General features: G+C 36.2%; 1 protein-coding gene across 2 annotated transcripts in view; it reads right to left on the minus strand.

The window, feature by feature from the left end:
- Window positions 1–21,746, minus strand: part of LOC306845187 (heparan sulfate 2-O-sulfotransferase 1-like) — a 76,918-nt gene extending 55,172 nt beyond the window's left edge. The window contains exon 1 of one of the 2 annotated variants that reach the window (XM_079377836.1): window positions 21,289–21,746. In XM_079377836.1, the coding sequence (XP_079233962.1) occupies window positions 21,289–21,412 (124 nt within the window). In that variant the 5' untranslated portion in view covers window positions 21,413–21,746. The remainder of the gene's footprint in view (window positions 1–21,288) is intronic. The other variant, XM_079377837.1, reaches the window with a different exon arrangement.
- Between the last annotated feature and the right edge of the window lie 5,542 nt (window positions 21,747–27,288).

The following is a 27,288-nucleotide window of genomic DNA, read 5'->3' on the forward strand; positions in this document are numbered from 1 at the left end:
ACTTGGTGTAGTATTTAGACATTTGCCCTTTGTTTAAAGAGAGAGAGCAAGAAATAAGACAAGAACCGATGAGAAGGAGAGTAGGGGAGCAGGATCAAGAAATGTCACAAGCCGGACTCATACTCATTAACAGCATGAGCATCTGTTGAAGCTCTGGCACACATTTGGTGACATCAAAGTACTGAAAAATAAGACTTGGCTGTGTCAATAAGTCACTAGAGCAAAAGTATAACTGAGAGGGTTAAAAACCCTAATGCTAGAGCTTGTGTCAAACTGTCCTGCAAAGAGCAGCTCCAACCAGATTCACAACACCTGCCCGTAATCTCAGACAGGCTCAAACTGTAAAGTTTCTAGTAATCCTGAAGACCTTGATTAACTGCTTGAGATGTGTTTCATTAGGGTTGGGCTAAAATCTGCAGGACACTGGTCCACCAGGACCAAAGTTTGACACCCCCAGTGCCTTGTCAATAAAATAAACTTGTCTCAAATGCTTGTAGATGGATGAGATGATCCAAACAAACAAATGAGGCAGCATGCATGTTCTTCTAAGAGTGGCTTATTTGAGGAACAGCATGACCTGAGTTGGTTATTATTTCTATCGGTTATCAGACTCTGACACAGACGTGTGAGTGAGAATACCATGCTAATGGATGCTGTACAGTGTGACACCTAGTCAGTGTTGCAGACCAGAGGCTGTGTGAAAAACTAATTGCACAGGTCTCTCAAGAAGAAAGACACTGCAGGTTTTAGACTTTGCAGGAACACTTTCCAGTCCAGCACCAGTGGATCTACTCATTTCCAGTTTGGATAAAAATATCTGTATCACTTCTTAAGTGTGTTCTAAATTACGCACTACATACTGTGTACTACGCACTACGTACTCCACTGTCTAGCTCAGGGTCTCCAAAACTGCTTCTGGAGAGTCACCACCCTGCAGAGTGCAGCTGCAAGCAATTTCACCTGAACCATCTAATCAAGGTCTTCAGTGTTTCTTAAAAATAATTGACAGATGTGTATTGAAGCAGAGTAGTAAATGAAGTCTGCAGGAAGTTAGCACTCCAGGAGCAGGGTCAGAGATATTTAGATATTAGAAGGGTAGTATTTAGATATTAGAAGGGTAGTATTCATCTTGAATGCGCACAGTTTTTATTAAGAGGTACTATATTCGGTTTCAGTCAAAGTTTATGTAATTTGATAATGCTAGCTTTAGTAAAATAGCTAGAAACTGAACAGAAATTATTTTTTACATCTCACAATTTTATCTTACAGGTTAATGAATCTTATTTTGTCCTATAAAACTTCAGTCCAATTAGACAGGCAAATTTTGCTTGTAAAATGTCTAAATTCATGTGGTTGTATAAAACATCTGCAGAAAATTCTAATTTGAAAATAACATGCATTTTTATTTTTCAACATTTAAAACCAGCTTCAAAGCTCAGAACCTATTTTGGATAATATCAAAAGCAGACTATAAAAAAGCCACAGATTGAGGGGGCTGGATAAAATACCATCTGCATAAAAGTGAAACCTTGCATTACCAATATTAAAATCATGACAGTTTATATACTGAATAATAACGGCTCCAACACAGATCCTTGTGGAACTCCCCTAACAACCTCCAGAGCATCTGACTGAACACCTATCTGTATTGGGTTCTTCCCTTTAAATAAGCAATGAACCACAAAGTAACACTTTCTGATAGACCTACCCATTTTAGCCTATTAACAGTCATAACCATCAGTGGGGTGTAAGCAATTTGTATGAAAAATATGAATTTTATATATATATATATATATATATATATATTTGTTTATTTTACACACAACAAAATGGTGTAGAATAGGTATGTGCCAAAATGTCTTTAAAAAAAAACAGAAAGAAAAAGAAAAAGGAAAATAAAAGATGTATATTCATAAAGTATAGGTATAAATAAGTAATTAGGGATCTCTAAGATTGTGTGAACTACATACATGCCATACACTGCATGGTGTTTCACTACACAAAAACAAAATGTCACCAATGATACATCACTCCACTATAATAATCTTTTCTTATGCCTCACCTCTAATTGGTGAGAAAAACAGGTTTACTCAAAGTGTAGCAAAACCAAGCCGCCTAGACCAATTATCTTCGTGGTGTGCCACAGAAACAGCAGTTGTGACTAGCTAGCTAAAAATACATTCTTACATATACAACAGAATTATGATGCAATTCATGCATCTGAACTACATGTGTGTTTGTTTTTATCATTACTTCTAATCAATTTTGTTTCTGCTACATTCATTCAGCCGTGGTGGGCCGCCACACCAAAAATCATCCCCGCCACAGCTGCAGCTTCTCAGTAACATAGTGATGGAGCAAGACTTGAATTTCGGCGCGGGTTTGCGGCTATTAATAATAATTCTACTCATTCCCGCAGGTTCCGCGCTTATAACGCGATGACAGATGATGCAATGTATCATTTGCACGTGCTTTTGAGTCTTGCTTATTTAAAGTGAAAGAGAACTCACTCGCGCACTCTCTATTTTCTGTGAGCCCACAGATCGCGATAAACAGAGTGACAGCTTTTAAAAATTATAAAGGAGTTTGCAAATGTGATATTGATTTAATACAACAGTTCAATAAACAAGAAGTTAATACTAAGTGACTTACGTTGTCCTCATATAACATTACTGCCTGATTGTGTGCCATTTCATCAAGGAAAATAGTTCCAAATAAAATAACAGCTGAGCGCTGCTCATCTCTAAAAGCAAACATGAATGAATGAACTGCGTGTTTAAACGAATCTAGTGAGTCAGTGATTCATGATTCCACATTCATAAAGACAGTCACTTGCTTCATTCCTGAATGAATCAATTTATTGAATGATTCAGTGATCAAATCAGTGACACACCGCCACCTGCTGGCGGTTTCAGTTTCATTTTTAAAGTATAATTTCAGTTATTTAAATCATTTAATATTTCTATATTCAACATTTTATATTTAAAGCATTAATCTCAACATGAATTAATAAATTTAACTGCACTCATGCCACCTCTGAGCCTCATTAAAACGTACCTACAAGCCACTTGTATGTTCTTCTGAGGCACCTCTGTAGTACTAATTAATTTTTATTAATACTAATTTCACATGATTGCTAAATTATTTGTCTTATTCTACTTATTATATTGTTTAAATTAGAAATTCTAAAAAGCTTATAAATTGAATTTTTTTAATGTGACAGATGACATACTTTTAATAAAATTAAAAAAAGAAAAGGTAAAAAGAAAATGCCCCTGTAAGACAAGGAGTCAAATATCACCTCGTATTAGGAAGGGGATTTTTTTTAACAGAATTTTTGATTATTGATCAGAAGGTACTCCTAAATGTTTTAAATTAGGGAGGACAAGCGCACCTAAAAAGAAAAGTATGCTTACTGTGTAAGCCCTGTGAAACCAACGCTATCTCACGGCAATTCGTACATATTTTACGAGGTGGCTAATTCGTACGACCTCACTCGTACGATTTGTCTAAACCCCAGTGATGGGTAGGTTTAGGGGCGGAGTTAGGTGTAGGTCATTCGTACAAATTCATACGAATTGGCAACTTGTAAAATACGTACGACTTAGCAAAAATCGTATGAATTTGTACAAGCGAGGTCGTACGAATTAGCCACCTCGTAAAATATGTACGAATTGCTGTGAGATCGGGCTGGTGTAACAGTATTTTAGATCCCTGCATGAGATCCATTCATAGGGCAGAGTTTAAGATGAAGAGCATGGGGCTCTCACTTTGATCTCAGCAGGTAGAGATGAAGCCGTCCACATAAGCTGGAAGAGACGAAAGTCACATCAAAGTCACAAGACTCCTCATCAGGTTTCTCTAATGCAATCTTTCAGAATATGAGCCTTTCACAGTTAACATTGATAGACAAAAAAAACAAAAAATACTGTCAAAAAGCCATCAATAGTTTTACTTGGATTACACAAACACTTGAGAAGAGTGACGATAGTGGCCAGACTTTCCTCTCTGTGCCAAGGCGGCATTCAGGTGTGAGAATCTGATGAATTATTTATGACAAGCCTTCTGCCTTAATGATTCAGCACAACAACTTTCACCCTCTCCTCGCTGTGTGTAGAAGTTACAGCAAGCTGCACCAGCCAAAGTGAGAAATTCTTCACAGACAGGCCCTGGGAAAGAGTTTGTTATCTATAGGATCTCTGTTCAGTCTTTATCTTTGAGATCATCTCTCTCACCGCCAGATCAATACCTTCACAGCATGCAACGCCGCCTCTCACAACAGACAGTTGTTACACAGTGGCTGTCGTATTGGCTTTTCTGTGGGATTGTGAATATGATATGTTTGTTAAAATGGCTGAGCTTTATATTCAAGTCCTGGCAGTGTTTAAAAAGTAAGAAGTCTGAAATGAGCACCACTATCAAATCAAAAAAGTGGCTTCTTTGTGCAGCGACTCTAATATTTCACTGCTGCTTGTACATGCAAATAACCATATAAATGACCAGTGTTCGGCAAGCAAAATTAACAGGCCTATAAGCTTTAAAAAGAGAGCAGAAACCTGTTCATATCAACATGAATGTTCCACACAAAAATTTGATGTGACTTTCACATGCTTCCAAAAAAGTAGGTGCCACTTTTAGAAAAGTATAAATACTTCAGTTATCTGGTACACAAAGAGTTTCTGTTTCTGACACCCTTTTGTCATTCAGAAGTAAGGCAGTCAAAAGTATAGTTTTCTGCTCAGATATCTGTATTCATTATGTTTAATAAAAAATAAAAAAAAACACCAAATACAGAGACAAAAGAGCCTGTTCTGGATTCTTTCTTTGTTATACAGAGGAAATCAACATTAGAGAACACTCTATAAATACTTGATTTTTTTCCGGAAATATAATCTTCATTGCTCGAATTTGAAGGAATATTAGCTGTAGGTACCACTGTTCTACTAACATGTTTGAGAAAATATCCAAAGCATTTCAACAAAAAACTTTATTTTGTGGAAAACACAGTAATCATAATTACAGAACAGTAACCACTGTATCACGATAGAAAATTACAACAAAAATGTTGGAGGGTTACAGCTGTCAAAAATTAGTAGGAAGTTTAGAGACCCTTGCTTTGAATGACTTCAGCACATCTGCAGCCACAGGATATCACTAGTCTCTCACACTGCTTTGTTGTGATCTTGGCCCACTCTTCTCCCAGTCTATTCCATAGTTTGGTAACTGTAGTTGGTTTCTTAGCCACAGTTTGACACTGAACCAACTTCTCTTGCAATGACTGAAATGGTCATCCTTTTAGTGTTCATCTGGAACGTCTCCTGTGACAGGGTTTCAGTCACCTTAGGCTACCTATACATTAATCCGGATACATTTGAAAACAGTGTTTTCAAATGCATTTTCAAGTGTTTTCCAAAAGTTTCTCATCCACACTAAACCGTCAGAAAAATGTTAAATTTGCTTTCCTGCGTATGCGTAAAGCCTCAAAAGAGCTCAGTGAGACAATACAGACGGAACAGATGTGATATGTACAGGACGCACTCACTCATGATTGTATGTCTGATCTAAAACACAACTGCCCTCATGTTTTGCGGCAAACAGCAATCGCACGTAAATGTTCTTTCATCTTTGCAAGACTGTTATATGAAGAGTGTACAAAGTAACACATCAGTAGCAATAGTGTGAAAGTGAATAGCACGTAACAGACTATAAAAATAGATAGCCTATCTATTGGTACAATGTGTCACATGAGTCATGACTAAACATGCGTCAGCGTTGTCAAAAGCCTCCGTTTTCACTGTCCACACTACAACGAGAAAACAGCATTTTCAAATTTAGCCACTTTGGAGGCAGTTTTCAAAAAACTCAATTTTCCTCAACAAAAATGCTGTTCTGGTGTGGACGGAAGGCCAAAACGGAGAGAAAAAGTTGAAAACAAAAACGTATTAGTGTGGACAAGGCCTTGGAGGTGGCCCGCCAGCAATCTCAGTGAAAATTGGAGGAATGCTTCCAGTTAAACAGAATTTATAAGGGTCCATTTTGTGAAATTGAGATTTCTTATATTGTTGTATGGTTTGTTAGGATAGGACAATATTTGGCAGAGATACAACTATTTGAAAATCTGGAATCTGAGGGTGCAGATACATGCAAAATACGTGCAAAAAATATTGAGAAAATCACCTTTAAAGTTGTCCAAAGTCCTTAGCAATGCATATTACTAGTCAAATTACAAAAATGAAGCTGATATATTTACGGGAGTAAATTTACAAAATTTCTTCATGGAACATTATCTTTACTTAATATCCTAATGATTTTTGGCATAAAAGAATAAGCAATAACTTTGACCCATATAATGTATTTTTGGCTATTGCTATAAATATACTTGTGCGACCTATGACTGGTTTTGTGGTCCAGGGTCACATATAATTAAGGAAACTAGCACCAGGTGCCAGATTAACACCAATAACTTGGATGCATTGGTAAGTATTTACTAATATTCACAAATTTTTCAGAACATAATGAATTTATTAAATATGCTTAAACTGCCCTTCTACTGCTATTAGGATAACTTCAAATAGGACTAAGCAGTGACCTTGACATTTAGGAAATTATATAGGTTGTCCTCTAATCTTGATCTCCACTACTGGTGCTTAACAAAAAAAAAAAAAATCTTTAATTTGGGAGTGTCACTCATTCCCGTTTTATAGCACCAACTCTGGACATGTGACCAAAAGAGCTAATCTCACTGGTTGGCCAGTTTTATTCACAGGGCAATGAGAAAAGATTAGAATATCCATTGCACTGATAACATGCAAATGTTTGTGTTGGACTGAACAGATACATTAACAGCTGTTCAAGTTAAAGGGATCAAGTCATGAGAAATCAAATTTACATTAACACACCTTAAACCCCGCCCACTGGCATTCAGTCACATAATTGCGGAAACTTGTCTACATTGAATGCTAGCATTGGATCACGTCTTAAGCAAATAGACCCCATTATATTCACTTTGACGCATCCAGTTTAAACAGCTTGTTGTTGACTGTAAAGATTTCAGAAGGACCCAGTATCAGGAACAAGCGAGTGATTTATGTTTAATACCGTCTCGGGTCCGAGATTTATGTTTGTTCAGAGCTTCTGACTACATATTGTTTTGTAAATGAGGGAGAGTTTTAGGAATATGCAAACCATAAACAAATTTCATAACGCTTTGTCTGTAAATGATGATTTAATATGGATATGTTTTCAAAAATTATTCTGTGCAACGGCGAGGTCTGTTAATAATTTGTTTTTGTGTAATAAATACAATTCTATGAAATGTTTACCAAGACACATTTGTTGTGGACTGAACAGCACTTAAAACAGCAAATTCATCCATCACTTAACAAGCTGTGCGCCCATTCAAGTTTAATTCACACATAAAAATCAGACTGTCTCAAAAACAATTTGCCAAAAAGCCCGTTCAAAACAACAAAATCATGACTTCTTGGAAAACTAGCACAAAATGGAAATGGAAGGTGTAGCCACTGGCAAAGCAACTGTGGCTCTTATATTAATGTAATAAATTACTTGTGGTTTAGAGCATGCAAACAAAACGCTCTGATGAACTTCATTTTTGCTAGCAATCGGCAGCAGATGCCTTCTGTCTAGGAGCAAAGCATCTGAGAGTTCTGGAAGGTAACAATCAATCATCTGAGTAATTATTCAGGTCACATGATTCTTTGATGTGCTTCATAGATTTAACAAAAAAAAAAAAAAAAAGAAAGAAAATAACTATATACATTTTTATACATAATATATATTGTATAAATGCTGGTGGAAAGACTAAGATTTATTTAAACAATAAATATTGGCATAAAAAGCTTGTGAATGATTCAAGCTTCAAGAAAGAACTTTTCGGTCAAGTTCTTCTCTGAAGAAACTTTTTGGTCAAGTTATTCAAAATAAATTGTTTATTTATTCCACAAAGTTCCGAAATCAATCAACTTACAAATTATCATTTAAAATACAAACTGACCATTTTCCTATTCAGCCCATGTCATGTTACGAATTTTACATTACGTTGGGCCTAAAGACCACCTGACGCAAACCCATTTTGAGAGGTTCAGCGATGCTACTAAAAACCTCCAATTGTCCATTACTACCAGTGTGTATGGTCCACTTGCTCTCCCCCGACAACAGAAGTGTGATCAGTGGACCGTGTGAGGCTGCAGACATGAGAGGCCGGCTGAAGTGGAGGCTGGGGTGATGTGTGGGAAGTGATGGAGAAGTGGATGTTTGCAAGAACATACTCGCACATCAGAAAAGCCTCTGGCATGGGGCACCAGGACAGCTGAGCGAGATGAGAATGGAAATGAATGATCTCAGACGACCGCTATTCTTGGGTCAGCACTGCTTCTATTAATATTCAGCTATTCTCATTTAGCGATATTAAGGATAATTAATTTCAGCCCTGAAAGAGAGTCAGAATTTCCTTATGGGAGCCACTAATAAGTGGATTGCAGCTGTGAAAAGGTTTAAAAGATTGTATTAATGAAATCGTGTGCAGCAGGAAAACAGACGCAGTGAAAGATTGAAAAAAAAAAAAATCTTTAGGTTCAAGGTGAAACCCCTGGTGTTGTGGAGCAGCAGTGCTCTGGTGGGCTATGATTCTACATCCAGGCATGCTGGATTATTTGTCACTTGATTAATCTAAAAGCAAGACTTCTAGGGAAAGATTAATTGAAAAACACAGGGGGAGGGACAATTAAACAGAGGCATACAAATACACAAAGGGAGTGAAAATATTTGGTTCAAGTCATTAGGAAGACAAATACTTGAATAATACAAATGCAAAATAGGGCAAGAACAATACATATTTCTATAATTTTTTTTCAGGCCCTGCTTTGTTTTGTAATCATGGTATTCTTTGAATGGCTTTAATTATTTTTAAAAATGGGGCACTCAAGTTTTCTGAAAGTCTACATAAATGCAATGCAAAACAAGCACCTAACAAAAGTATTGTTTCAGCAGTGTTAATTTTGACAGCAAATTTTGATTTAGTTTTAGTCATAGTCTTTTGGCTAAAATATCATATTTTAGTCATCTGAATGGTTTTAATTTAGTCTTGTTTTAGTTGACATATGATTTTAGTCAACTAAATCTACAGTAAATTTACCCTACTGAAATCTAATGGGTTTAGTTAAACTGTAATGCATTAAGCATTTATCTAAAATTTCCAAACTCAATATATATTCCTGGAGAAAACCTGTTCATTTGAATGATATAGGATATTATGCAATATAGACATATTTAACTGCTGTGACACACATTTTTATTTATCTTAAAATGAAATAAAACCACTTCTCAAAAAGAAACAAGAACAAGGACTGGCTAATAATTATATATAGGCCTATCCATTCATCAACAACTTGCATTATAAGATTCTTCATTCTTTCATTTATTTATATAAATTACATTAAGATTAATCCAAAAGTGACTCAAACGCAGTGATTGATTTTCTCTGTCTTTTGTCATTTGATTAACATTGACAGACAACAGCAAGTAAAGTAGGTTGCTGTCCCTTTAAGACCGAATGTACGGATCCACTATACTGATACACATTTCATATTTCACCAAACGTTAAATGTATTCAAGTGAGAAAGACACAAGAGAATTGAATTTAGTACTTGTGCAATGTCTGAGAGGCGCTTTTTGTGTTCACTAAAAATACCAGACAAAATTGACTTCTCTTTCACGTTGTCACACTTTTCTAATTTATCATGTGTCTGCTCAGTGCAATCAGTTGAAGCTTGGTAAAATGAATAACAGAACATTACTGAAAGCTTAAAAGCAGCTTATTCCGAGTTACAGATGTTCATTTGGGTCTCATTACATTTATGCAACTGCATCTTTACGGATGATAAATGTCAGTCAACAGAGTAGAGATTCATATCATCCTCACAATCAACTGTGCAAATGGAGCACAAATTTACTATTAAAAAAAAAAAAAGATGTATTTTTCTCACTAATAATATTTTGCACCAAAGTTGCACCAAGCACTTTGAAGAACATAAATAACATGGTAGACATGGGTCTGCACAATACTGATAAAAATCTGACAGCAAGCAGAAATATATAGTGTACTCTACAAGCTGTCAGAAATGTGCAGTTCCAGTGTAGACAGCTCAGTTGAATATAATGAGAGCCATTAAGTTCTGAAGAGCCTAGTGAAAACGCATTGTGACTAAGTAGTTTACAGTTGCCAAGCAACTTCGCAATTTGATGTATTATAAAGAATTCAACATCTTTTGGTTTTACCCCAAGTTTCATAATGTAAAACATCTGTTTTCATACATGCCAATAAAAAGAAACAAGAAAAAAAAAATCTCATTGCTTGTGCTCAAATATGAAAAATCAAGTACACTGGAAGAATGATAACCATTCCAAAAAAAACAAAAAAAACAAACAGGTATGTTCCTTTGGAATGGCCCAGACAAGTTTTTCCTCAGAGCTGCAGTCTTTGTGATGAGGCTGAGGGGAAGTCTCTGTGGAACAATAGAGTAGAGTTCACAGTAAAATGAGAGGCAGCTGTCAATCATCCATTCCCTTTTCAGCTCTCTAGCCTTAGTAAACACAGCTTTGCCAAGGAGACCCACAGGTTGAGCAGGGAATCCACTACAGAACAAGAGGCATTCCGCTCTTCGGATAAAGGGGAGGAGCAGGGAGGGAAGCGAGTTGGAAAATCTATTCAGCTGTTCCCACACTGGGCTCTATGGGTTTCCTGCTTTCAGATTTGGTCTCTGAGTGGCTACAACCCACTTCTTTCAAAAGGGATTTCTATTCAGAAAGAGGTGAGGGGCTGTGGCAGCCACATATTGGCAGACAGCAAAATCCGAAAATTAGAAAGTGACCTTTTATTCAACATGTTCCATCCATGCCAAAAAATGCAAAACTGAATATTCATTCTATGCGACCGACTCCTCCAAGGCCTCAGAAGAGACTGAAGGCCTTTTAATGTATGCCTGTGACCACTGTTCTATTAACAGAGGACACTGAAAGGGTTAGTTCGCCCAAACATCCAATTACTCAGCCTTAAGTTCCGAACCCATAAGACCTTCATTCATCTTTGAAACACAAATGAAGATATTTTTTAATTAAACCTGAGAGATTTCTCTCCCTCCACTGAAAGTCTGAACAACCAAAATTGATGCTTCAAAAAGTACCAAAAAAAAAAAAAAAAAAGACTAGTTCTTGTAGAAGCCGTTCAAAAAAAAACAATGCAAATCTGCCATGCAAATTTAGTTTTTCACATGAGGTTTAGAAGTGGATAAATATGAAACTGATACCACAATAAAAGACTGCAGTGCAATAAAGCGATGGTTCAAACAATAAGAAGTAAATGAAACAAAGTTGTTCTTAAGAATCTTGCTTAATTTCTACTAATTGCCTCAAACATAAAGGATGCACCAATATAATACTGACAAGTCAATAATTATGTTGTGGTAGATCGCAATAAATGGCTAATATAAAAAGTCTATACTACTGGGTCTAAATAAATTCTAAATAAAACAGGCATTAATTTGCATCATTTTAATGTTGTGTTTAGTTTTTAAATAAAAACCTACCCCGTTCAGATGTCCATACACAAATATGAACATATCTACGGTCAAGCATTTCATACAGTGGGCTTGAACAACCCTTTTACAGCAGCTTTAGTTCACAAACAATTGGCAATGACCTAAATATCACTTTCATTTACAATACTAAATGTTAAAATTCAGCATTAGTGACTTTTTTTCACGCCATCAGTCGCACGTGCACTCGAGCTCCGAGGACCTCCTGTTCTTGCATCATTTTGAGACATTTGAATCAAGTGAATTGTTAACTGGAGACTCGCTCTGACCAGATCATTTGAATCCGTGAGTTGTTGACTTGAAAACAGCTGCAATCTGCTCAATCTAATTCATTTGCGAACCGATTTAACAGGCTCATTGCAAATAAACTGCTTGTTCAGGAATCGGACACCACCATCACGTCTCATAGTGCGTGACAATTTCTCCAGATCAAAATGCTTTTATCAAATGTAGTGGTGTAAAAAGTACAATATTGTGCTTTGGAATGTAGTGAAATAAAAGTAAATTTATCCCAAAATAAAAATACTCCAGTAAAGTACAGATACTTAAAAATTGTACTTAAGTAAAGTAAAAATACTTAGTAACTGTCCACCATATTTGTCATATCAGCCAAAACATCAAAATAATAACGGTATTGGTCAAAACATACAGGCCTAAAAGACAGAAAAACTAAACTTGAATAAGAGAGAAATGAGCAAAGGAAACTAGGAAAGTATGTCATAAACAAAAACGTGTTCAGTCGGTCTCTATAAACTACAAAATGCTATTCCATCATAAACACCTTTTTCAGTGCAACAAGTTCTAGATCCAGAGATGCATTAAAAAAAGGGTGGGTAATTTTGCCATACTGCCCAGTTTCTACATAACATCTTCAGAGTATACATTTAGAGTATACATTCCTAAAGCCCAAACGCACCAAGAAAAATAACTATAAAGATGACAGTTACAATCGGGGGGATTCTGATTGGCTGTCAAAGTTTTTTTCCCCTTCCTGTAGACTGCTATTCTCTTAAATTTTGGAAGTGAGCATTATATTTTTAAATAGGTTTTTAATGATCCCCTTCCTTTGCAATTACACGGCTAAATAGCAACATTATTTTTGAGATGTTCCCAATTCAAATAAGATACATTTAGGTCATGTCAATCCACTCTTTTAAAGTAGCACTTCACCTTTTTTGTGTTTGGGTGAAGTGGGTCAATTACCAGTGTGGTGACTGTAAAGACAAACTGCATCCCAACAGATGAATACGTTTACTGTAGCAACTAATGTGACAAAAAGATATACACCCTCTCACTGGCAGGATCTCGGATTCATTATAAGTGATATCAGGTTCAGGTAGGCACTTACAGAAATGTAATTGCTTGTGTGCAGGTGAACAAAGTGCAGGCAACTTCTCAACCAATTTAGCAGTTCCCATAGCAATGGAGTGCCAGCGGGTTGCAGGATAATCTCTAGGAAATGGAGTTGACCCCTGTATGTATTATATTTCTTGGGAGATGCCTGTAAGCAATATGTGAAAAGCTTCAGATTTCCTGTGCTAGAACACACACAAACCTCACATCAAGATTGCTGTATAGTGATTCTACCAAGGTGGGTAATTGGACATTGTATAAAGAGAAATACAACTTTCAAGTGCTCGCATTGTAAGGCCCTTTTACAATGCAAAAACTATCAAAAAGAATAGTCAACAAATGGTATATTTACACCAAGAGCAAAATGAACATGTGATGGGCTATGGGAAAACAGAGTAAAGATTTTACAGATAATAGCATAATAAAAGTCTGCATAATTTAACTTTTAATTAAGAAACAATGGCAACTAATGTATCGTTTCCCATAAAATTACATAGAATCACAACTCTTAAATCCAAAGAAAAAAGCATTGCAAGTCTAAGGTTGGGCGATGTCTACAATGAAACATCGTGATGGACGATGACATCGGGGGGCGGGGTTAGGGGTGTGCCCGAAGCATGAATCCATATACAGAAAGGCACGGGAAACAAATAACGCGTTCTACAGAGCCACTAAAGGGACATGGTTAGCTGCTTGCTAGCGGTAGCCCGTTACATTACAGTACATGAAAGTTCACTTACCACATAAACAGAGTAAGGAGAGATGACTGATAGGACAATGGTGAATGATTTGCAGATACCGAGCACCACTGACAAATATCTAATCTTGTAAAATGTGTGGTGTTCGAAAGAGGTTTCAATGCCCTGCATATTAGTAGCGGCTCCCTGATGCCCGCGATTTATTTACAGTATAATTACCCAATGATTTAATTGTGAGAAAGTATTGAGATATATATTTTTTTTATCCTCCCATTTTGTATAATGCTCATTCCCTTTAGAGGTTCCGTAGTACACTTAATTTCCTTTCCGAACACGGTATTGGTATGCGGCGGATTGCGGAAGAGGGGGTAGGAGGGAGGAATCGCGATGAGGGAGGACTCAACATCGTAATGTCTGTCAGCCATCGGTGATGGACAATGGCATCGTCTATCAGCCCACCCCTACTGTACACACGACAGAAAAGCAAGCCAGACCAAAAAAGCAATCTAAAAAATGCATCTTTACTTAGACCTGTTCTGCATCTAGTCAGACAACACAGGGGCCATTTTCAATTCTCAGAGCATGACATGAATACTAGGAAAACAGCTGAGAGGTGCTGCGGTGATGACAAACAGAATAAATCACTCCATTTAAAAGTCATCAGAGCAAGGTCTCCAATTTAGAGAGCTCTGCTATCAGCCACTAACTCCTGGGCACATGGACAGTAATTTTGTCCACAATTCAGCCCTGAAAGAGATTCCAGTAGCTGACATGGGAATGAATCACCTGCTAACAAGGCCATCCAATTTTTGTGTCTGTAAAAAGTTAACTACCATCACTGCAGAGAGAGACCTTTTGATAAAATGCCAGTTGTGATAAGTGACAAGGACTTTCTATCAGCAATACTACACTGTATAATTAAAGTGGCTTGATAAAAGGTACAAAGAAAATATTCTTAAAAGGTCAAGTGAGCATATTCTGCACCACCACCATCACCAAACCTAACTGCAAAAGTAAGGTAAAAGAACTCATTCTGAAATTACCCATCATAACTCTGCATTTAATAAAGGGATAGTTCACCAAAAAATGCCGTCTTACGTCTCTCGTGAACGTTTATAAAGTTTTAAATATGGATATTTTTCTTACACAAACGCATCAATTCACTTCAGAAGGCCTTTATTAACCCTCAGGAGCCTTGTGGAGTACTTGTTATGATGGACGGATGCACTTTATTGGACTTAAAAATGTAGGGATGTAGCGATTAAGCACGAGCCAGTTGAAAATCGATTCGTATATGTGAGATGCTAAACAAATCGCAATTCAATTAGGGGTAGGAGTTTATATGAATGTATGTCTGAGGGGAACTTACTGTCTTTAGAATAGTTTAGATGGTATTTTTTTATTTTCATCTTGCCTCTGTATAATGCATATTAAAATTCATAAGTGCAGAGCTGCTTTGTTTACCATGGAAACCAAGAAAACGCTTTAAGCGCCACCTGCTGGCAGAGAGTGAATCTGCGTTTCATTCAGCTCTTTTGCTGTTTCTTGCAGATATTTTTATGTATAGTTTCACAAAACTGAAGTCAAAACATTGTTTTTGCTTCAAATTTCGAAATTATACAGTCTAATTTAGATTCAAAAGTGCTCACGTTGCATGTATGCAGCATCTTTGTTTGGATCATGATTAAAATGCAGCGGTTGCCTCTAAGTTTAAATGGAAAGAGCACAGACAAAGCCTTATTTTGTTTATATGAAGAGATTTATTTTATTTGTGTTATTTATTTGATTTGGGGCTTGTTTTAGAATTTCTAAATTTAAATTTTGTTATTTAGCAGATGCTTTTATACAAAAAGACTTACAAATGAGGAGAACAGAGCAATCAAAACCAACAAAAGAGCAATAATGCAAGTGCTATATTATTAGAGTGTTATATTTCAATTTCACAAAGAAATGTGCAGCATTTTGCCCAAGCAATAATAAAAGGACACATTTAATTTATTATTTGTCTTAGATCTCATTTTGTTAAAAAAAAATATTGAATCAAATTGAATCGTGAGTTGAGTGAATCGTTACATCCCTACTTAATCTCAACAGCCATTCACTCACATTATAAAGCTTGAAAGGGCCAGAAGATTTTTAATACAACTCCGATTGTATTTGTCTGAAAGAAGGAAGTCATATACACCTTGGATTGCTTGAGGGTGAGTAAATCATGGGGTAATTTTTCATGTAGGGGTGAACTAAGGGTGAACTAGCCAATGCCTTTAAACCAAATCAGCTCATAAAAATATTTGCGTATATTTTTGTATCGGGTCTAGCGTTGTTTTGTGTTTTGAAAGCAACTAGGGCTGCCACTAACGACTATTTTCATTTCGATTAATCTGTCGACTAATTTATCGATTAATCTAAACGATTAATTTCCCACACAAAAAATCTACAATTTTACTTAAGATTATTTTATTAAACCAAATAAAATCCAAATTTCTATGAAATCCTTTTTTAAAGCAAAAGTAAAGTGCAACAGAGTACAAGAAGCAAGTGTCCATCTGTTAGTCCAAATCACTGATATCACAGTTCAGTATTAAAGTGTGAGAATGACAACATATCCACGTCTAATAATAATATAATTATAATCAAAAAACACTTTTTAAAGGAGTATTTACCAGAATTTATTTAGGTGAAAAATGTTTATATATAAGCAATCCAAGGTGTATATAAATATATAAATACAATCAATTAATTGGAGATGCTTTTTATTATTAAAATTTAATGGAACCATTAAAATTGAATCCAGAAAATAATGGAAAACAGAATTTGGTAAAGATAAAACTGTAAAACTCAATTAATTAGACTTTTTGATTAATCAAATTTAAAAAACTGAATTTGGAAATAAAACGGATTTCATAGGGCCCTATAATAATTTTTTTTTTTTTTTTTGTGGTAATAAAAATGGATTTAAGTGAACAATAGCTTTTAAAATTACTTAAAATACATATATAATAGCAATGATGCAATAATAATTAGTTCAAATAAAGTATCAAAAGCAAGAAATCATATGGTTTTATTGAACAAAACTGTTAAAATGCATAATGTATTATAATAATGTAGATTCCGCATTACAACAAAGGCCTGCAGGAGCGCCGACGGCCTGATGATTATTTTTACACATTACTGTTTAATATTGACCAAGCACCATTTAATTCAAACGTACACTTAATCTTTAATATTTGGCCATTTCTTTAGGACAGTAATGCTACAGCCGCTGTAATTAAATGAATATGTGGACATCAAACCGTGTAAACTCAGAGTGAGGGTTTGAGCTTTTATTTTGAAATCGCGATATTCTCCTGTGTTTGTGTAGATTTATAAATGATTTACCTTACAAATCTGATGAAATGGCACACGTTGCGTTCCCAGATGAACATTACAATAAACACAAACTCACAACAACATGCAGAGATGGAGGTTGAGACGCTCCACATGTAAATGATAACAGTTTCTGTGGAGCTACTGTGAACGGAGCCGCTGTGAGACGCACGTGCTTAAGCTGCACGCATGTTAATAATTAAAGACCATATACTGTGTTAGAACTGCATCGCATATAATTATTTAATTAAATCATAGCCTTTGTGAAATCACAATTATGCTTAATTATGATTTTTAAATGGGTGTAATATATCATGCAGCCTTGGAAAATAGTCTGATAATGTGTTTTATGGATTCTCGTCCGTGAAATGCGCCACTTCCGGTATTTTGCGGTTAGTCAACGCGAGCAAAATGAAGTCGACGATTTTTAATAATCGACTAGTCGCGACGAATCAACGAATCGCGACAGCCCTAAAAGCAACAACACTGTCTTGCACTGCAAATTCAACAATAGTGGAATATTTTTAAATATTTTAAATTACACACTTGACTTTTAGTGGTATTTGAGAATAGCTCTAAGTTAAGCAGTAAAACTCTCTTCCCATTAACACTACCTTTCAAAAATATGCAGTCAGTAAGATGTTTTAACACTTTTAATGGAAGTCTGTTATGCTCACCAAGGCTTTATCTGATCAAATGGACAGAAAAAAACAGCAATATTGTAAAGTACTTTTCTATTTTAACATTTCCAATTTAATTTATTCATGTCTTCAGTCTCACGTGATAATTCAGAAATCATTCTAATATGCTGATTTGGTGCTCAATAAACATTTCTTACTATTATCAATATTGAAAACAGTTGTGCTGCTTCAAAACCTTCAACAGTTTTTTTTTTATAGAAAGTTGAAAAGAACAGCATTTATTATATAGTACCTTTTGTTCAATTGGCTTTGATCAATTTAATGCAGTCTCGCTGAATGTAATTATTAATTTCTTTCAATAGCATCTATATTATACAACATGCCTGCTGCTCCACACCTCCAAATGCATTTTTACCAATCTGGAGCAACTATTTGCTCAGCATATCCAAGTGATTATGCTCCATATCATTGGCATCAAATTGATTTCAGATATTCAGTCTTTCATCTCTTTGCCAATAGGGCAACATTAGGAGAATTTTACGATGGGCAACGTGGGCTCTTTAAAGCGGAGCTATTCTTGTCACACTGCACGCAGGCTTCTGCTTATTTCTCTTTGTGAGCTGCACAGCTGGTAGTGGAATGAGAATAAACTGATGTTGTACAATCCATGGCATAAGAAAAAAACCCAATAAGAGGCCTGTTGGCAGTGGCTGAACACCAGATTTATAGCTTGACAGTGATGCTTGTAACTTAGTGGAGTGGGAGGCAAAGCTAAGGGTTTTCCATCTTCTAATGAACCATGTCATGTGAGACAACCTAATAAGCATAGTGCAGAGTCTATAAATTCAAAGCCTGCACAGGGCAAATCAGATTTCACTCCTCTGTCAGCCCTGGCATCCTAAGCCTCAACAAACGTCCATCACAGGGTTAGAACGGCAGCGTTGCTTTCAATTTAATTCACTCTCCACTTCATGGACTTATGATTAATATTTTCTTAACCATAATGCAAAAACTGGGCTCAATGCTAAATATGACAGCATCATTTGCACTGGTAACAGAGAGTGGCATGTTTATTCATTTATTTTAAAGGTGCCACTATATGTAAATACTGCCTGTTATGCTTTGATGGAATTCCATTAGGCCTATATATTTGTGTATTGTTTATTTTGAGTGCAAGTGATCAGATTATTCCATAACAAAATCAAGCATCCAGATGTTTATCCATTTATCATTTATCAATACTTTTTATACATTTCTGGAAAAATATACAGCATAAACCAGGAGCAGTTATATACATAATATTATTGATTAAAATATTCACAATACCTGTCATGAACAATAGCATCAAATTCATCAACAGCAGAAGCCATGTAGGCTTATGAACTGCATACATTTGTAGGTTGCAGCAGCTGCGTTTTTTCCCCCACTTTAAGAAAAGCTCAAATTACGTTCCCCACTCTAAATCTTCAATAATTTCCACAGACCTGTAACTCGACTTCTACCCATCTTTTGTCAGAGTAAATAAATGGACTTATTTCAGCTGTTCTGCAACACGAAGGTGTGGATGCACCTGGGCTGCAGAAAACTGTCATGGGTCACTGGAGGATGTGTGTGAAAACACACCAGCTTCATCCAGTTCACTAGGAACATCAGCTGCAGGTGTGTGGCTTATACAGTAGATAAATTATTTTTACACCATTTATGACACAAACAGAAAGTTTTGGGTATTAAAACAATCTATGCAAGAAATAGTGGTACAGTGAAATAGAAATAGTGGTATGATCCACACATTTAGGACCACTGAATGAATGGTATAGCTTCCTAAAGTTCTCATCTAGTTGGTCCTCTATTTCAACTATATATTTTAGATTGCCTCTACTGTAGTTGGTACACCATTTCTACTATACATTTTAAGCTACAAAGCATGCTTTCACTTGCATTCCGCTGTCATTTCTAATAATCAACAGTCACACCAAAAGAATGCCAAATGTGGGTCATCTCAGGTGCGAACCAAACACAAAATTGCTTTGCAAAGTTAATGCATAAGGTCGATGGAACTCCGACTGCATGGTCATGATGCAAATCATGTAGACTCCATGTTGAGCTGTTCAAAAACTAACTTTGGAACCAGGACCGACTAGAGGCAATCTTAAGGTGCTATAACATTCATAAACTCAAGACGAGAAAGACAAAACAGAGCACCAATCAGCATTCATAGATTTCACTTCAGCTAAAGTCTGTTATTTGTCTAATAATCTCTTACCTGCCTTACACAGCATTATGGGGAGTATAAATGTGTAAACAGATTATAAACAAAAGCAGATTGGTGAGTAAAATCGGATCAGTGTAAGAGTTTGATCAAATGTACTAAATACTCTGCTGAGTGCTGAGTTACTGGATCTCTGCCAATAAAATAAATTTGCTAGTTTTGTTATAAAGGGACAGTTCACCCAAAAAAAATAAATAAATATGTAATTACTTATCCTCACGTCTTTATACATTTTGAAGAATGTCTTTTCTGATCAATAACGATGAAAACTTGCCTCAAGATGTCAAGCCTCGACAGAATGCATTAAAAAGTATAAAAGTTTCCCTCAAGACTCATGCACTATATTTCTCCTGGAGACAAAACAAAATTGAAATCATGATTCACTGAAAATCTAGCCATCCAGTAGTGATGTCCAATTCGTGAGAAAACAAATCAATGAGACAGATGTTCAACTGAATAGCAGAGTGGTGGACGAGGAGACACCACCCCTCACAATGTAGAGCGCTTTGAGTGCTTAGAAAAGCGCTATATAAATGTAATGAATTATTATTATTATTATTACAGAGTAGCCCAATTTACAAAATTTATTTTAAAATAAACATAAAATATGTTGTCTATACATCAACATCTTTAAAACAATAGCGTTATACTTTTTGCTTTACAGTAAATCAATGTTTGTAATATTGTCACTCACCTTGCAGCTATTTGGTATGGTTCATGGTATATATAACTTTCAGAGCAAAGGACGCTGAAACAGTGGGCAGGCACTGTTGCACTCTATTATGGTTTGACTCTGTTATATTACTGTGAAGATTATAAATAAAATATCAGTCTGTCCCACACAAATCAATCAGATGGCTTCAGATGACATGAAGAATAACACACAAAGAGTATCTTTATTATATTTCATTGGTTATTCTGCATCCATTTGAGGTTTGACATCTTCACTTACTATTCAGTGTGAATGCACCGCAATAGCATTCTTCAAAATCTCTCCTTTGTTGTGTTTCGCAGATGAGACACATAGGAAGTTAAACAAGTCTGAAAAAAACATGAGGGCGACTACAGAATCTAATTTTCATTTGTGGGTGAACAGTTACTTTAAATAAGTTAATGAGGCAATGCAAATTTGGTTGTCTTAATGCACTCCCATTGCTAATGTTGTGTTATAAAGAAGACAACAGCAGCAGACTGTCTCAAACCCTACGAGCTGCCCACCTAAACAGCATTTCTGTCCATCGGCGCGTTCCAATCGATTCTATTAAGATTCGAACGTGCATGAGGTCCAAAAAGGCTTTCTAGGGTAGGTAGGCAGCTCACTGATGTTTGAGACAGAACCGCAGTCTTACCCAGCTTTGCCCGAGACTCTTCCAGCTTCTGAATCTGGTTCTCAATAAACAGCATCGCCACTCCAAACGCCATAATAGCCAGCAGCTGGAACTTGGGTGGCATCATGATCCTCAGGAGCCCCATCAAAGTATCGGATGATTATCTACATGTCATGCCGTAAAATGTGAATGAGAAGCTCGGATCAATCCGTTACTGGAGCACTAATATCGACTCCGGACAGATGATCTCGATTATGCGCAGAGAACACAGTAAAGTTACGGATGTAGTAACTGAATACATCAGTGCAAGCAAGAGCATTTCAGACGTTCATCTGTTTGCAGAAGGTGGTATTCTGTTGAAACCGGGGGCGCTTGACTCTTGGTCTTAGTTGTTGCACATCAGCGCAGCTCCGACCGTCCACTGCTCTCCTGCGTCACTCAACACTGGGATTTTATTCCTCCGCGGACTCAAATGAAGCGAGTGGAATGGGAACGGGACCGCGCTTAAAGCGCCATCTATCGCTTTGGAGATTGACACGAGCAAGTCTTTCACATTGCTCGACTCAGTGAAAGACTTGGCTCATGAATATTAATAAGCTTACGTTACTGGATCTCCTTGCGATTGTCACAAATACACCTTGCCTTATTAATATTCATGAGCTAAATACTGGGCCAAAGTCTCTGGCTGAGTATTAATGTAAAAAAACAGTGCATCAGATACCCTTTTTTTCCATTGTACACAGCCAAAAACTGTAAAAGATCTAAATCAAATTATAATTTACAGTGGAAAACTGTAAATGGATATTCCCAGAATTCCCTGTGGGACACTTTACAATTTAAAGTATTTTGTTTGAATAATTATGTTTCTTCATAATTATCAGTTATAGGCTAGCCTACATATTTGGGTTTTATCAGAATCAGTCAGAAAGGGCTTTATTGCAAAGTAGACTATGTTTGTGCACACAAGGAATATGTTCTTGAGACAGAAGAAGCTTCCAGACATAAGAAGCTTCCAGTTTATGTACGTTTTATGTTGTTTAATGAATCTTTATTGCATTATTTTAGTGTCATGTTTGTTTTCATGATGGTGTTTCGTGTTTGCGTGAATCACTGTACCTTCTGAATACTAGTATAATTCCGCTTGGGGAAAAGCTTGTAAATGAACTTTTTCATGATTCTTCATTCAACTTCCTTTTTTAACACATGCATTATTAAAGGAATAAAGAAATAGATTTTAGTAGCAGTGTGAGTTGTTGGATTTACTGGTTTACGGTTTTATATTGCAGGCCTATAATTTACAGGTTTTTATAGTATTATTTACTAAATTATTTTGGCAACCACAGGTTTTTTTTTTTTTTTTTTACAGTGTAGTGTTATTTCAAGTTTTTGGGGCATATAAATTCCTGTGAAACTCATTGAAGATTGATACATAAATATTTTCACAAATTATAAAACAAAGATTATGCAATAAAAAAAAGTATCCAATGCATTGTTTCTTCTGTTTATTAGTGGTTCTTACCAAGGGATTTATGCTTGACATTTCAAATTCCATGGCTTGTGTCTTATACCTTGTGTGATCCTTTTGAAGTGATTTCTAAGTAAATGATTTTTGCCTGGACATGTAAAAATATATTTACATTAAATGCAATTTGGCGGTGGGCTCTCTTGAACCTATAAACAATTATCAAGCATTAAATCAATCAATCAATAGAAACACACTAACAGCCATTTTGTAGTTGATTCAAAATTGTTCATATAATGCTGCCAGGCTGATTGATTGATTGATTGAATGATTTTCCCCTAGATTTGATATACACTCTCAAAGCTTCATGCTCTGCAAGTAGCCTACAGCACATCTGAAACAAAAATAGGTCTGTATGATTACTTTCTGCAGTTAAATTCAAAATGAAAATCAGAATGAGAGCTCTGAGAGAAAACAAAACAACATTCATAAAATATGAAGAATGAAATACACTTGCTTAATAAAACCCTGTATCATACCCAACTAAAAACTGTAATTATAAAACTGCATAATATGGTGAGAAGGCCAATACTGGAGACCTAAGCCAATTATTTTAAGCATCTGACTCATATTTGCAATTGTAATTGCAGAGTCCACCATGGGAATTATGTATACTGTAGATGTATAAGACCAACTGTATTTTGTATCCATGCCAAGTGTTGAAAACACACAGCACATATAGAGGAGTGGAGGAATCCAACTGTGCATGAAATTGCCACCAATCAAATCATCTGGATTTGGCTTTGGCTTAAAATAACTCCTCTTACAGTCTGTCACACAGCAGGTGTAGAGCCGTATCATCATGTACTGTATGTATGACTCTCATCTTCCTGTGGCTATAGAAATAGTATATACTGCACAAACTGCAATATATGATGCATACTGGAGGTACATATTGAAGCAGCCAATAGATTGCTGCACCTATATGTCCAGACTGTGATGTGTTTTAGATAAAATATAAATGCATATAAAGGTGGGTAGGCTATGATTCTCGAAAGTAACTTACAGTTCAACAGAGTTCAGTGAATCTATCAAGTTCATTGGCCCATGCTTTTATAAACTGAAGACGCATTCAAGGCATCATTCAAGTGCTCTGCATGCTTTGTCTTAACAAAGAGAGCCAGTATGTTTCAAACAGACCGACCAGTAGACACAAAGAAGTGTTTGTAACAGCTTCAGACTTTCCAATGATGCAAGCAGATGAATATACGTTTTTTTTTTTTTCCATGTGGCTTCATTCAGGGGTAAATGATCAGTCTCTCATTTTTGAGCATTACTTATTTACTGTGTGAAACTATGAAAAGCATGTGGCTCCTTGAACCTCTCTTAATCCACCACAACCCGCTGTTTCCAAAAAATCAATACCGCTTCCCTCAGTGCTCAGAGCTGATAAGAACAGCTTCTGAATCACTGAAAGTTATTTAATACATTTTGGCATTTTATATTCATTTTAATTTCTAAACACGATGAAAGGCAAATTTTTCTCATTTATACAAAAAAAATGTTATGGCTTTATATTAGTCATGTCTGGCTTATACACTGTAAAAAAAAAAAAAAAAAGTTGGTCAAATTTAAAAGTTTAAGTCAACCAGCTTCAGCAGATTTTTTTTTTTAATTATTATTATTTTTTTTTTTTTACAGTGTATTACATTTTTATTTTTCATTCAAATCTACTTAGTGGTCCTATAAGAAGGTTAATAGTTTTGCCAATCTTTTAATAACCTTTTTAGCTTTCTTTTTTCCTGCTTACAGATTAACTGAAAAGCAGAGACTCTTGGCTTTCATGACAGCAGAGTATACAAAATGCTTTAAAATGCCATTTGTTGCACTTCAGACAGTGATTTATTTGTATAAGCAATTATTACACACAGGTTTATATAAAAACAGATTTACTTACTTTAAAAAATGGCCAAATTACGATCTTTGAGCATTTATTATATTCTTATAATTTGGATAATTTATTTGCTGGTCGTGTTAAATGTGTTTTTGTTTTTTTTAAAGATTAATGTAAACCTTCATCAAATTGTTAATAATGCAGACACTTTGGGGTTAGTATTTAGCACAGTCTACATCGGTTGATAAAAAATGTTGATACAAAGCAATATAGATGGATATAAAAGAAGGTTTGCTTTGCACATTTTTACCAACCAATGTAGACTGTATTCAGTTTTTGGCTAATTGTTTTATTTGTTTTCAAATACAGTTTTGGTGCATTCAAATGTCTCATTATAAAGAATTACTTCTACAGCAGTGGAGAAAAATCCTATTTAAATTTTAAAGGTTTAATTAACTTCACAACACATACAGAAATAACCAGTGAAGGATGAAACCTCCTTTCTTCCAGGTAATGTCTTATGAAAATAAATAAATAGAAAAATGCATGAAATGCTTATTTGATTTTGTGGATTAATTGCTTTTTATAAAGAAGACACTGCACACTGAGTGTGGGGTGTTTTAGACGACCATATTCTGTATATTCAAGGGTTTCTTCAATAGTCTTTAACTGTGCAGTGGAAGTATCAGCCAATAGTGAAGTGACATACTGCCAAGTATGGTGACCCATACTCAGAATTCGTGCTCTGCATTGAACCCATCCAACGTGCGCACACACACAGCAATGAACACACACACACCGTGAACACACACCCGGAGCAGTGGGCAGCCATTTATGCTGCGGCGCCCGGGGAGCAGTTGGTGGTTCGGTGCCTTGCTCAAGGGCACCTCAGTCGTGGTATTGAGGGTGGAGAGAGCGCTGGACATTCACTCCCCCCACCTACAATCCTTGCCGGCCCGAGACTCAAACCTGCAACCTTTGGATTACGAGTCCGACTCTCTAACCATTAGGCCACGACTTCCCTGTCGTGGGCAACTACAATACAATACAATACAAGGTCAATACATTCTCATGAGATTATTTGTGATCCATGGCTCGCTGTCATGTTGTATTGTTAAGCTGCTATGTAACTGACTTAAAGTATTATGTGCTATTTTTTATATATTTTCTCTTCTCTTGTGAGTTAAATTATATTGTCTCTCATTCACTATGGGAAATTGCATGTCTGCAGTAAAATTAGAAGTTAAAAGGCATTACTCACAGAGAAAGGAGTAAAACTATAAGGCATAAAGGAGGCAACCTTAAAAGGATTACAACACTAATCAGCAGTAAGGCATCTGTTAAAGCAGTGAGAATATTCATATTAGCAGCTAATTAACAATGCATTAATCATGCCCAGGCATCCATTATTAACCTCTTGTACTATAACTCAAAACTAGTAATAAATGCTTTGGCCTAAATTCTGATTTATTAATAGCAGAGAAAGAAAAAAAAAAGATCTGAAGTTCAATATGGCCTTTTCTATTAAAAGTGTTTTACATAACTAAGAGCACCTGTGGGAAATATGTAGTTTATTTTTATATCAGTCCCTTAAGTGATGGAGTGACAATGACCTCAAGTTCATACATTACTAATGTAAGCAGGATGCATGATGTGTTATAAGCCTTTTTTAATGCAGTGCAATTCCATCTTTCATAGTCATTTGGTTAAAATACCAGTTGGTCATTTTTGTTTTTTTACTCAACAGCTATTACATAAACATCTGATTCTTTGTTTTGGTGATAGAATTCACAAGCCTTAAATGTGACAGCCAGTCACTGCTCGAGAAAACAAGCATTCATGCATTGGACTTAAACCCTATAATCAGTAACTGATAAAATGCACCTTGACAACTTCACCATGTGACAGCTACCCCTTTTCTACCCTATGTATGCATATGTTTCCCAGTATATTTGACTCTATGGTAATAGAAAATAGAATCCCAGTCTGATGGATTGTTGTGAAAAGGAGGCACTACTGACAGTGAAGCTGTTAGGACTGTGTGAGAAGAACAGAGCTGGAGAGAGTCACTTCAGGCAAGTCAAGCACCTCGTTAAACAGACAGTGAAGGATGAACTTGCTCCTCAGAAGTGGCCGAAGCAGTGAGGCAGAGAGCATGAATGAGATTTAAACATCCCTTAAAAAGAATCTGTAGCATGCACAGAAATTCATTGATGATTGTCAAGCTAAATTGATTTAGAAGACCTATATAGGAATGTTCCATTCCAGGAACTCGAACTGCGTCGAAAACGCTAGGGGAACGTCTTCAGCGTGACCGCGCTCTGAACCAGTGTGTAATCTGTCCAATGGAAGGGCGAGACGTCATAGGCGGGTGACGTCACCAACTGGGAAGCATAAAAGCATGTGCGGTGGAACCGGCGTTTGCTTTTTGTCATTCAGCAACCGCCTCTCTGTCTGTGTGTACTGTCTTGGCATGTTGTGAGTCTTATTTAGTGTTGTCCGTCCAAATATAACACATTATAAGCTCCACATTAAACATGTTTAAGAGTGCTCAGAAGTTGAAGCACATGGGCGACAGCGGATCACATTTCAGACCGTGTGTTCCCCCTTGCAGACGCTACATCACTGCGGGGGATACTCACAATCTGTGTGTGGTCTGCTTGGG

This window comes from Barbus barbus (genome assembly GCF_936440315.1).
Source record: "Barbus barbus genome assembly, chromosome: 25".
Classification (NCBI taxonomy): domain Eukaryota; kingdom Metazoa; phylum Chordata; class Actinopteri; order Cypriniformes; family Cyprinidae; genus Barbus; species Barbus barbus.